Source organism: Periophthalmus magnuspinnatus, chromosome 17, assembly GCF_009829125.3.
Source record: "Periophthalmus magnuspinnatus isolate fPerMag1 chromosome 17, fPerMag1.2.pri, whole genome shotgun sequence".
NCBI classification, from domain to species: domain Eukaryota; kingdom Metazoa; phylum Chordata; class Actinopteri; order Gobiiformes; family Gobiidae; genus Periophthalmus; species Periophthalmus magnuspinnatus.
Genome location: NC_047142.1, coordinates 14,304,823 through 14,317,544, shown reverse-complemented (window position 1 = coordinate 14,317,544; position 12,722 = coordinate 14,304,823). Strand labels below are relative to the sequence as shown.

At 39.4% G+C, this 12,722-nt stretch overlaps 1 protein-coding gene across 1 annotated transcript in view; it reads right to left on the bottom strand.

Moving 5' to 3' along the window:
- Positions 1-2,304: 2,304 nt before the first annotated feature.
- The window catches only part of LOC117384736 (cadherin-18-like), a 145,095-nt gene continuing 134,677 nt past the window's right edge, over positions 2,305-12,722 (bottom strand). Inside the window, exons 11-12 of the mRNA XM_055228284.1 lie at positions 4,797-5,063; positions 2,305-3,564 (exon numbers count right to left, since the gene is read on the bottom strand). Of these exons, the coding sequence (XP_055084259.1) occupies positions 2,927-3,564; positions 4,797-5,063 (905 nt within the window). The 3' untranslated portion in view covers positions 2,305-2,926. The remainder of the gene's footprint in view (positions 3,565-4,796; positions 5,064-12,722) is intronic.

Sequence of the window (12,722 nt, the reverse complement as noted above, 5' to 3'; positions counted from 1 at the left end):
ACTGACTCACTTTTGTGGACTTATGCGTGGAATTGTATCTCTCCAGTGCCCCCTGCAAAGTTAAAATGAGCCAGAAACATTTATTTCCAACATGACACCAGAACTATTGAGTGACATGTCCAGGGTTGAGAAGCAGGCCTCCCACTGAAGTGTGCCCTTCCGCGGTCGCAAGGCCTTTTAATTTACTTCATAGAGTCAAAATCATGCAGTTTACAACAGGGCCTGTGTCTCATTTCAAACCATGAGTCATGTTTAAGGTTTTAACATTTGGCCATGTGCAATTCTGCACCTGTGATATTGCACAGAGACACAGAAACAACTGTCTTGCATAGTGTCATGTGCATGTTTCCTCATAGCTCTCCAGTATCTACCAGCTATTTGCTTTTGTCCCTCTTGAATATACACCATGACAGAGAATTAAGTGTCAAATTGCGTAGTGTCAGTCAGTTGGGTTAGAAAATGTCTTGGTAAAAGCACCCTGATTTCACAGAAACTAGCTTCTGTGATGTGACAGCTATTAAATGCTTTGTGAAAAGAATGGCTTATATCACACAGCCATTTTTGAAATATTCATTAAGCTACAATTCTTCAAAACAATGTGATTGATTGACTGGATGAAAAAATCTAAGAAAATCCTGTGATTAGCATCTGTATTAATTAGAACTTGTGAAAATGCCATGAAAAATGAATTATATGTATGAATGATATTTCACTGTATTGATATTCTTATTTAGCAGCTTTTACCATACAATGCATGATGTAAAGAGCATTTACCTTGACAAGAATAAATTAAAGTCAGGTACAGGCACAATAAGTTTAGTGACTTGTGTTTGACAGTGTTGTAATGTTTGTGTTATTTAGCGTGCAATGCAATATACAATAATATGTATACTAGAAGTGAACGTTACATTTTGATCAAACCACTGATTACCACAAGATTTTCATTTTGGCAGAATTACGAAATGCCACAGTTCATTAAACAGGACCATCCATACATGAAAAGGAAATGATAAATAAGCTCTGGCACACATACAGTTTTCTGCAACGTGTTTTATTCTTTGATAAAAATATACACCAGGAACAGGCTTCATACTTTATATACTCTATCTGTCGTTACGCTTTCAATGGACTGGGGAAATTATTCAAAATGAACCCAAACAATTTTCAACATGACTATTAATCATTACTAGTGATTTGAATCAACTTCAAAAAACTGGACTCAAACTGCCTTCACTCATAGACAGTGGGAATAGCAAGGCCTGGAGTATTGTTTCAGTTTTGCAATTGTGTTAGTAACTGCAAAGAGTATTCCTCTAAAAAGCATAGTAATTATCTGATTGATAAATTACAATTTAGGCAAGTACATTTTTATTTGTTGCTTCACTCACCACTATGACCAGCAGGGGGCGCCAAATACTTTATTTTATGTTTAGTATGAAAAAACAAAACAAAAGCAAAAACGAAAGAATTAAACACAAAAAGGGAGCATTGCCATATCAACAACACAAGTAGACTAAGGTATAGTTTAAATAATTGGCCTGTTTTCCTGTCAGTTGTAAGCAATTTCAAAATAAAAAATAGGTGTTATATCCAGCACATAAAAAACACTGGGACTGTAAACATTTTGCTACTGTAAGTTTGCATTGTCTATTGAGATTTTTTTTTTCTTAAAAAAAAAAAAAATTTACAAAAAAATTTACTAATTATACATATTAGTTTTATTTTTACTATAAGAGCTTGGACCTTTAGCCACCACTGTCCCCTTTGTTATTCATCTAAAAATATATAAATGCCAAAGTTTTATATTCTTTTTATTTAATTTCAGAATTTGCATTGAAAGAATAGAACAAATGCATTGGACTACCTAAAAAATAAAAAATAAAAAGTGTTCCAGTGATTCATTACAGAAATACAAACTGAATTAATACATTTATTATGAAAATGCCTAGGTGCTCTTCAATGGTCATTTTAAACCAAAGTAAGTTACTATTTAATGAGATATCGCCTGTGTTAAACCACAAATGTGTTATTGTGCTTTGTATTGTTGCTCATGTCCTGTCACTGGCTGTAATACCCTGAATGGCCTCATGGGGGAAGTACACACACACTTTTAAGATGTCATCCTTTGCTGCTGCAGTAGCATTTACTGTTATCAATAAAAGCTATGTTTGATTTGAACATTTTTACCTCGTAGCCTATGTGGGGACACGGATAGTCCATGTTTAAGAAACTGTAATAAAAATATCTACATACCTTATGTTTAACATCCTCCAGAAGGGGTTGCATACCAATTTATTATTATTGTTTTAATTCAATCTGTGGCATGTAGAAAAACATGATCCATCATAAAACGTTGTAACAACTTTAGAGGGCAAACCTTGACAAAACCTGTTTAACTTTTTCTATTTATTTTTTTTTTTTTTTTTATAAAAAATACCAAACAAGCACAGAGAAAACAGTATTGAAAAGACAACTTCAGCTACTCACCATCTTTTTGAGGATCAATAGAAATGGCTTTTCTTGTGCTCTGTTTTGTATTTACTGCAAAAAGGAAATACCAACATTTTGTAACATGACTTAAATTCAGAAGAATAATCTCTTTTTGAGTGGTTTTGACAAGTTTAAATTTTACAAGTTAGCATGACTTGATAACTTACTTCTTTTTTATGTTATTTGAATGATTTCCAATTTGATCATCATCATCAGTGGAGAAAATTCCACTAAGATCTTAACTTGACTTAGATATATTATTGCTTGAAAAAAAACTTGTCAAAAATACTCAACAAGATGAGTTTTCTGAACTAAATTCATTTTAACTTCTGTAGTCTTCTTTTTTGCAGTGTTTGTCTTAACCCTTTGTGCCCTGGTTTTCAATTAAATCTGCAGCAAAATCGTCCAAAGAACATATATAAAAGATTGTGCACTTTTAGGAGTCTGTCGTATCCCGTTCTCCGATAATCCGTTCTAGAACTTGCTGGTCCGCCTCCCAGTCTTCTAAATCGCCGTAGCTTAGTTCCGGGAAAGAATCTAGCGTCAGACCTAGCGAACTAACGGATCCCGCTAGAGATCCTCTCCCTTCGTAAGCATACGTTTGGAGCGAATCGTATGGAGGTCCTCTAGTGTCGCAGTCCGCCTGAGCTACTTTCCGGTGAAGAATCTGCTGAACGATATCATGACCATCCAACAGCAAGGAAGGTGCCGATTGGCTAAAGTCTCTTGGAACGCAATCCACAACAAACCAGGAAGGTTCCGACTCGGGACTGTAGCTGTCACGGTCGAAATTCAGTCGTTTTCTGCGTTGGACTATCACGATTCCGTCCTCGCTGTCCTCCTCTGTCTCGCCGTCTTCATAAGGGCTGTGGTTGTAGAATCGGTGGAGTTTCGGATAGCGTTCGGATGCTTTAGGATTCCGGAGAGCGGTGATGTCGAATGCTTCCGTGTCCTCCTCTCCTCCACCCTCGTCGTCGTAGGTTACCACGTTCTCTCGGATGTCCTCCTCGGATAGGATGAGTTTGTCTTTGCTGGTTTTCTTATGGCGCAGTTGGGTGAAGAGTATCACTATGGCTGCAGCAAAGAGACAAAACAGAATGAGAATAAGGTGTGCTGTGATCGAAATTTCGCAAGTAAGCAAGCACAAGCTGAATGCTGCTAATAGCACTGCTAGCAAGAAGAGATTCAAGATTTTTATTGTCGTTGTTATAGAAAAGCTACAAAGTTATATTTAGAGCATAGAAACAAAAACTGCTTAGTTTTGATGCAAAGTGCAATATCAAGGTGCAAGACTCCGTCCAATAACCCCATAAATAACCCTGTGTAAACATTAGCACAGTACATGAGGGTACTTCAGCTGGTTCTTCCGGCCTGTATGGACTTGCACCAGAAGGCAGCAGGTGGATGGAAGAAGTCTTCTGGTCTTAAATGTGTTAAGTGTGATTGCTTATTTTAATATCAGACAGGCAGGATTAATGTGTTATCTTCCCAGGGCCATATGATTGTCTGATTGTCTACAGTTCTGCAGACACCCATCCATCCATCCATTTTCTTCCACTTATCCGGGGCCAGGTCGTGGGGGGAGCAGTCTAAGCAGGGACTCCCAGACTTCCCTCACCCGAGACACATCCTCCAGCTCCTCCGGTGGGACCCCAAGGCGTTCTCAGGCCAGCTGAGAGACATAGTCCCTCCAGCGTGTGCTGGGTCTTCCCTGGGGCCTCCTTCCGGTGGGACATGCCCGGAACACCTCCCTAGGGAGCCATCTAGAAGGCATCCTGAACAGATGCCCGAGCCAGAACTCCTCCACTTGAGACAGAGACTCACCACCCACCCGGAGAGGGCAAGCCATGTTTTACAGGTGGAGAACCATGGCCTCGGATTTGGAGGAGCGGATTCTCATCCCAGCCGCTTCACACTCGGCTGCAAACCGCCCCAGTGCCTGTTGCAGGTCCTGGCTTGATGAAGCCATCAGGACAAGATCATCTGCAACAGCAGCGCTGAGATCCTGTGGTTGCCAAACTGGACCTGCTTCAGCCCCTGCTGCGGCTAGAAATTCTGCCCATAAATATAATGAACAGAACCGGTGACAAAGGGCAGCCCTGGCGGAGTCCAACATGCACCGAAAACAGGTCTGACTTACTGCCGGCAATACTGACTTCTTACCAGTCATATTTTTACTCTAACTACCCAACCTGTCCCAGTATCATGATCAAGACAACGCAAAACAAATATAAAGATAATAATTTTTCAAAGTTTTGCTCACTGGTAACTAAAACATAACCCTCACGGTTCCCTTCCCCTCTTACCCAGTAATATGACGACACACAGCAGGATGGCCACGAACGCCCCAGTACTGATGCCGGCTGAGGAGAGGAAGGCCTGAGCCTGGCACACGTTGGCTCCGTAGCGCCCCCTGCTGTTCCTCTCACACACACACACCCGGATGTGCAGCGTGGCCGTGCTGCTCAGAGGAGGCTCCCCCCCGTCCGATACCACTACCACCAGGCTGAAGGAGCTCTCCCGCTGCCCAGAGAAGCCCTCCCTCCTGCGTGACACCAGGCTAGCAGAGTTATCTGGGACAGGAGACAGACCAGGGACAGAGAGAGGAGAAAGAGGACAGACCGTTGTTACACTGACAGGAAAGTCAATATACACTACCAGTCAAAAGTTTGGACACACGTTACCATTCAGTGTTTATAATTATGTTTACTACTTTGTATATTTTAGATACAAGCTGAAGACATTCAGTATATGAAGCAAGATATATGGAATGGAAAATATATGGAATCAAAGTAAATTATGTAGTAAACATTTTGACAGAGCTGCAAACCCTTGGGCTTTTCTCAATGAGCTTCAGGATGAAGTCTCCTGAAGTGGTTTTCACTTCACAGCTGTGCCTGTCAGGGTCAAGAAATGCCAAAAGTGCAAACCAGGGTTCAAAGCAAAGGGTGGCTATTTTGTTTTAAAATCTGTAACAGGTTTTGAGTTATTTTGAGTTTATTATTGAGTTTACTATAGTTTGATGATTTTCCTGCATATATTTGGACCTCATCCAAATTTATACTCCGGCGCGTGAACTGAGGTCCGAAGGCCAGCTCCAGCTCGTGGTGCCTAAAACCAGAGGAGACAGAGCCTTTTCTGTGGCTGGTCCAAAGCTCTGGAATGCTCTGCCTCCTCACGTCAAAACAGCTCCCACTGTGGAGTGTCGTCTTAAGACCCACTTTTACTCTCTGGCTTTTAACTCTGCATGAGTTGTATGGTCCTCTGTTGTCTTTCATTGATTTGTGCCTTTTGATTTTATTTGCTTGTTTTGTTTGATTTTATTGTTTTATTGCTTTTATATACATATTTATTATTTAAATTTTGCTATTTGATTTTAGTCTAAATGTTGATTTACTTAACCAGTTGTTTTTATTTATAATGTATTTGTGCAGCACTTTGGAAACTGCATTTGTTTGTGAAATGCGCTATATAAATAAAGTGGATTGGATTGGATATATTTTGATAGTTTATGAGATGAGATAAATATGTAGAAATACTTTCTAGGTAATACATAAACATGTTTAATTAGAAACCTTGTCATCATCTCCGTGCTGTAATAGCCACAATCCTAAACTGATGCCTGCGAAAAAGTAAACAAAGATCAAGGTTGATTGTATATAAAGATGACTCGTGTGTGAACATAAGGTTCTGGTAACATGCCACCAGTTTCCTCAGATGAAACTCCCTAAAGACTCATAAATGTAAGTGCTCTGATTTGGTGGTAGTCAATATGATGGATAAGGCTCTTATTCTGATTGACCTACTGTCAAACGAGGGCATTCACAAGAGAAAGACTCTCCAAAATGGGAGGTGATTAATCTCAGTCTCAAGTATATTGCCTTCTATTTCTGAGAAAATTCTGAAAGTTCTGTCAATCTTTCATCTCACAATAGGAGGTTCCTGAGGCTGACACACAGTCCACTAAAGCACTAAACATGAGAACAACCATGTATTTATTATATGCTGCTGGTTTCTTTAACCTCATTTGATGTTTGCTGCACACAAAATATCAATTGCAATTGCATCAACATCTTTATTTTTTATTTTCCAGAGACATGGCTTTGAATAATACAGAACTTTGGGCTTTGCTCATATTTTCCTCTATTTGAATGCACATTGGTGAGGAATGAAAGAGTAGCCTTGAGTTTACTGTTCATCTTGTGAGGGCAGAGCCTGATTGTATTGGATTTGCATAAAACAGCACTCCACCATCTGCCACATATAGTTTTCCCCATGCAACAAAAGCACTATACACCATTCCAGGAGTGAAGTGGTTGGAATAGTTGTGCACACAGCCTGGTACTGATATACACTATCCCATTCATTTTAATGAGGCAGCAAAATAAAAACAAAAACAAATTGACATTCGTAGGCTGTGCAGACAAATAGTTGTTGTTACATTTGCCGACAAGTAAGAGTCACATACATCCCACTGCTCTATGTTCACACAGGTCTGTTCTCACATATGAAAATAAACCCATAAGTCCTTCCCTAACTATTCCTGGTGTGTGTAGGTTAGTTGGTGGTCATCCAGTGATCCAAAGGTTGCTGGTGCAATTTCCACAGATGAATACTGCCATTTTGTCCTTGGGCAAGACATTTAACTCGCCTTGCCTCAGTGTCTGTGTACCCTGGTGTATAAGTGAGAGAGTCGTTCCTTGATGTAAAGAACATTTAAGGTAGAAAAGTGCTGTATAAATATATGACCCAACAAATGTCAGAACATAAGCCTGGATTCCATTGGTTCACTTTAAGCAGATCAGTACGGTCTGAAACCGTTTTTGAAAATGCATCATTTAGAACTTAAAATAATCACTGATCAAAAATAACAGACATAATTTCACAGCCCCAGGGCTCAATATACTCTGATTTGGCAGAGCATGCCATCTACAGGCAGAAGAGGGAATTACCGCAGCAAAAACAATTAAATTACAGAAATGAGCACAATTTTATGGAAGAAATGCTTAAAACAAGTCTGGGGATGATTTATGGACTTAAAAACTGTGCAAAGCTTCTACCTATGGCATCACAGTTAATTTCAAATGTGTTCAGTGACGCTCTACATAGGATTAACAAAACCAGCATGAATAAGGGAAAATACAACTCTGAACATATGTGTATTATAATGTCACAAGCTCAAAAAAGTCAATTTTGCATAATGTGATATTCTTCATTTTCCTGCCATACAACTATGTTAACAGCAACAATTAGAGAATATGATTCCCTAAGTAAAATCAAATGACCGGGCAGTTAGTGTCCAGATTGGGGCCCAGATGGTGCGACCGACTGACCCACTGATCTGCTCTGAAATAATGATGAAATAATTAGTCACACATGCTTTTCTCAACTACAATCTGCTTCCTCACAACACAAAATATTTAAGTGGTGGAATCCAATTTTTTCATAGTGTTAGTGTAGTTTTTTTCATATTATAGTCTTAAAAACATGAAAAACAGAACTAGTTAATTTTACACGGTTTGCAGTGGTCCAAAGTTACTTACCTTATACATTCTGAACACCCTAATTATTCACCACAATGAATTTATGAGCGCTTTCCACTTCCTCTCAGAAGCCAGAGCGGAGTCTTTCGGTGACGGTAAAGGTAACGACAAGTAGCATGCCAATGTGCGCTTCCTGATTATAGTGCAATAAAGCGCACAAGAACTTAGTGCTTATACAATATATCTGTCAAATTTTGCTCAAATAAAACATAAATATATTGGGTACAAGGTCTTTAACTGCAGAGGACCACTCAATATTGTGTGTAAATCAGCAATATAATATAAGATAAATCTGTATTGCTTCCAAAATGAAAAAAAGAAAGAAAAAAGAAAACATCCCAAGTTCAATACAAGGTACAATACTCACTACATTCACCTGACTGAGAGCTACACAATCCACATAAAAGAAAAAGGCATTACACATATTCACATCCACATTGTACGCAAAATCACTTCATGGCCTTAAGGTACAATTCCTATTGAACTCTCCCAAATGGCCTTAGTAAAACCGTACATCCAAGAGAAGTGCTGTTAATATTGCACTCCTCTCTAATCGGCCATAGTAAAACTGTACATCCTCTATTGCATTTCCCCAACTGGCCTAAAAGTGCAGTTAGTATTGCTCTCCTCCCTATGTAGCCATGCGGTTGCTATGCCCCTGTAGTTGTGTTGCAGCCGTTTCTTTTGATTCATCACAGAAATGGATTACTTAAATGGGTTATGTTTATATTGGAGCATCCTGTACCTTATCCCTGAGAGCGTTACCTCATATTGGTCTGACAGGATGTGGTTGGGATCATTTGCTTCATCATCTTTGGCCTGTCGAACATGTCTCGTAGAGAGAGTGGAGGGGGCATACCCATAATTTTCGCAGCTCTTTTGGTTAGGTTATTAATTTGTGACTTTAATTAATAGATAAATTGCCACACCACGCTGTTATTCAATACCTGATAATAGACTTAAAAAAAGGAGTATTGCATTTTTATCCACACCATGAACTCGCAGCAACCTTAAAAACACAGGCAATGGCTGATTTTTTTTTTTTTTTTTTTTTTTTTTACAAAGGTAGTCCACGTGCACGGTCCACTGAAATTTGGGGTCAAAATGCAGGCCCAAATACTTGTATGATGTGACCTTCTTGATCTTCTGCCCCTTCATTCTAACAGCACAGTGATACCCCAACCTCATAGGGTCAAAAACCATCTCCTTTGTTTCTGATTGTGCTGTTCACACCACTCAACTACATGTGTGACCTCTGATCTATAGGTTTCCATGATAATACTGAGTTGACTGTATCATCAGATAATTTTATCATAAAATTGAGTTGTGAGAATTTCTACAGTCGTTCGTATAGAGGGTGAAAAGTCATAGTTCATAATAACAAGATCTGAGAGAGTTATTGAGTTATTTTTTACTTGCTGTTGTCTGTTGCTTCCATAAAAAATGAGCCATGCCATCTTATAATGTGCAGGCCAATGTCCATCTGTTCCATTTTCCATAACAGAATATTAGGCTTAATTATGTTAAAAGCAGAACTGAAGTCCATAAATAATCAATGTGCAAATAATGAGGGGTGTTAAAGTGTTATAAAGATTTCATAACTGATCGATTTAAGGGCTACTCAAGTTAAATCATTATTTTCCCCTAGACAAGATTTTTTGGGGAAAGGAACAATCGATATGATGACAATGGAAAGATGCCATTGTTCATTGAAAATTGAAAAAGAGGGCCTAGGCTGGGGCCAGTTCCTCGACGCACGTCTTTAGAAGATGGGCTGAGATGCCATCTGACCCACTCGCTTTCTTTGGTTCAATTGGCTTGAAGACCTTGGTGAGAGCATCTGGGCTGATGAGAGGTCGGCTGTGGTTTGAGTCAGGGCTTCCAAGAGTCACATCCAGATGATCTGAGTCCTCTGAATCAAAGTGTGAATAGACATTTACCTTCTCTAGCTCCTTGAGGACATGCACAGGTACTTACTAGTGCCTCCCTTACTCATTGGTTGTGTTCTTCTTTAGCCTGCCTCATTTTATTCTTAAATTTCATCTGGACTGTTTTCAACTCTACTGGAGTTTTGTACTTAAAAGCAGCTTGTTTACGCTTAAGGCAGTCTTTTGACTCTGGGGTAATACAATCTTTATTGTTGGGATAAATTTTAATAGTTTTCTGTGGAATAACGGACTACACACAGAACTGCACATAGCCAGTAATTGTCTCTGCAATAGTTTCTGGGTCGTTGCCCTCATAGAAAACCTCCCAGTCAGTTAGTAGGAAACATCCCCTAAGCTCTTCCACCCTGCTCTCGTGCCATACACTCACAGTTTGGTCACTGGCATGCTTTATACATTGGAATCAAAAGAACTGTGTTGTGATCTGAATTGGACAAGGGCAATATAATTTAGCAGCATATCCATCTGGGGTATTTCCATAGCATTTATCCAAAACGTTATTTTTTCCCGTATCGCCACACATACTGGATGCGTTCCCAGTTGGCGGGATGCAGACTGCACAGATAAATATGTTTCAAACTCCCTCTGTAAATAGTAAGGATGCAAGCTCAAACATAAAAGTTATAAATTGGATGTTCAGAACATAAATTAAACTGAGTAATTTGCACACCAAATTGTATAATGAAGACACAAATACCTCCGCCCTTGGTCTTCCCCCCCGAGTTCAAACTCTGGACCGTTGTGAAGCCTTGTATTAGAGTTAGTTCATCTGGATAGCCCTCCCGTAGCCATGTTTCCATATAAATCATTAGACAAGACTAATGGTACTTGTGGATAACACAAGCACTGATGCACAGCTCATCAATTTTATTTCTCAAGGAGCGAGCATTACTTTATAATATTGAGGCTTGTTGTACTTGGCTTGGTGGATACCGCCTCTTCTCTTCTGCTTCACCAGCTGCCGTCGAGATCAACAAATCTCCAGTGGGATGAAGTCCAATAAACTGGGCTCTGGAACTACTTTATGTCTAAGATGTATCATACGGGTCCCTTCCCAAGCTAGTTAGCATTAGCAATGCGGGATTTTGGCAGGAACTGTAGTCTTTTTCATGGTTATCGTGTCCGCTCTCACTTTCATAGAGATTGAAATATGATATTCTATTCCCATTAGGGTTGTCAAAAGTATAGAAAATTTGACACTAATCTATACAAAAACTAGTATTGAAGCACTAGTTTTAGTACAGCAGCATTTATTTGAGCAGGTATCGATATTAAAAAGTTACATAAGACATAAATGAACCTTTCCTGAATAGCTTGAACTGTATCAGAACAAATATAAGACCACACAGATTAGTTTATGCCCATAGACTACTGTGCAACATACCTAGATGACTGAGAGATTACACAGATATAAATCGAGTTTGATATTTTGGTATCATGACAACATCGATGCCCATGTAAAACCTTATTCAGATAACACCCCACTTTAGAATACACAGTGGGTACATGCTCACCTCTCTCTCTCCCCTTAACACAGAGCCAGGGCTTAGAAAGTGGACACTGCCCTTGGGACCCTCTCTCCCCATCGCACCTGTCAAACTGCAGCAGACAGCAACTCCACTCTGAACCATTGGCCTGGAGCGTACCATCATTAGCATTTTGTGTACAGCGCAGCCTGAAGCCTCCTGCTTTTTTAGGAGAGAGGATAACTGCCCTGGTGTGTCTATATTATACATTATTCAAGGTTTGGACACCAAGCAATGAGTGTCTAGGGGTTGCATGGCCATTACATTTTTTTGTAGGAGGCTAACAAATACATCATCAACAATAAATTACAAACACTGGCCATCTAAGTCCAAGTCTTTCCCACATCCTGCTCTATTTTTCGTCAACCAGGAAGTAAGCATCAAAGACAAAGGCACTTGTGTGGTCCTTTTACCCATGTTATAGTTGTTTCCCGTTCTCATTGTAGTTCTATTGATGTGTGCATGTTTAATGAATCTTCTTTATACTATCATTGCTCCTATCAACCCCCGTTTTCACCGTTTTCATTCTCTAATTTTATTTAATCAATGATACGTGTAGGATTTGTCAGAGTTACACAGTCTGCTGTTTGCTAGCACAATCTGCAGAGCATTATCTAGCAGAGTGGTATTTTGTTGTGATGACATTTATGGCAGTCTAATGTAAAGGGGCAGGCAGGCATCAGCTTCTAATACCCCATTGGACACCGCAATTTTCCAACCCTGAAATCAGTGAACTCGTCTCTTTTGATAAGTCGTTTTAGATGAACTTTACGATTTTTAAAATGTCCAAAAATTATGGCAATTGTCATAGATTATAGCTATATAGAAGACAAAATCGCAAATATCACAATATCTTCTTTAACAATGTTCAAAGAGTTTGTGAAAGCGAGGGATGAGTTACACACATTTAAACACTTCCTTCTGCGGTGAAAAACTTAGGAACTCAAATTATAAAATATCCTTCAAATGGAATGACTCCAGACAGATAGAAAGAGACACTGAGAATGTCCAAGGTGATATTTCTTACCCCGTGCAGTTGAATGCCTCTCCTGGTGTAATTAGAGTGTATGTACGAGTTCCTGTTCAAATCAGACTAGACCAGAGATTTGGCTTTCCTGACCTTCATGTAAACCTAAGTGCATACAAACAATGCATGTGTATCCTGTTGGTGAATCAGTAAACCTCGTAGCCCCACTTCCAATCAGCTAATCTTACAT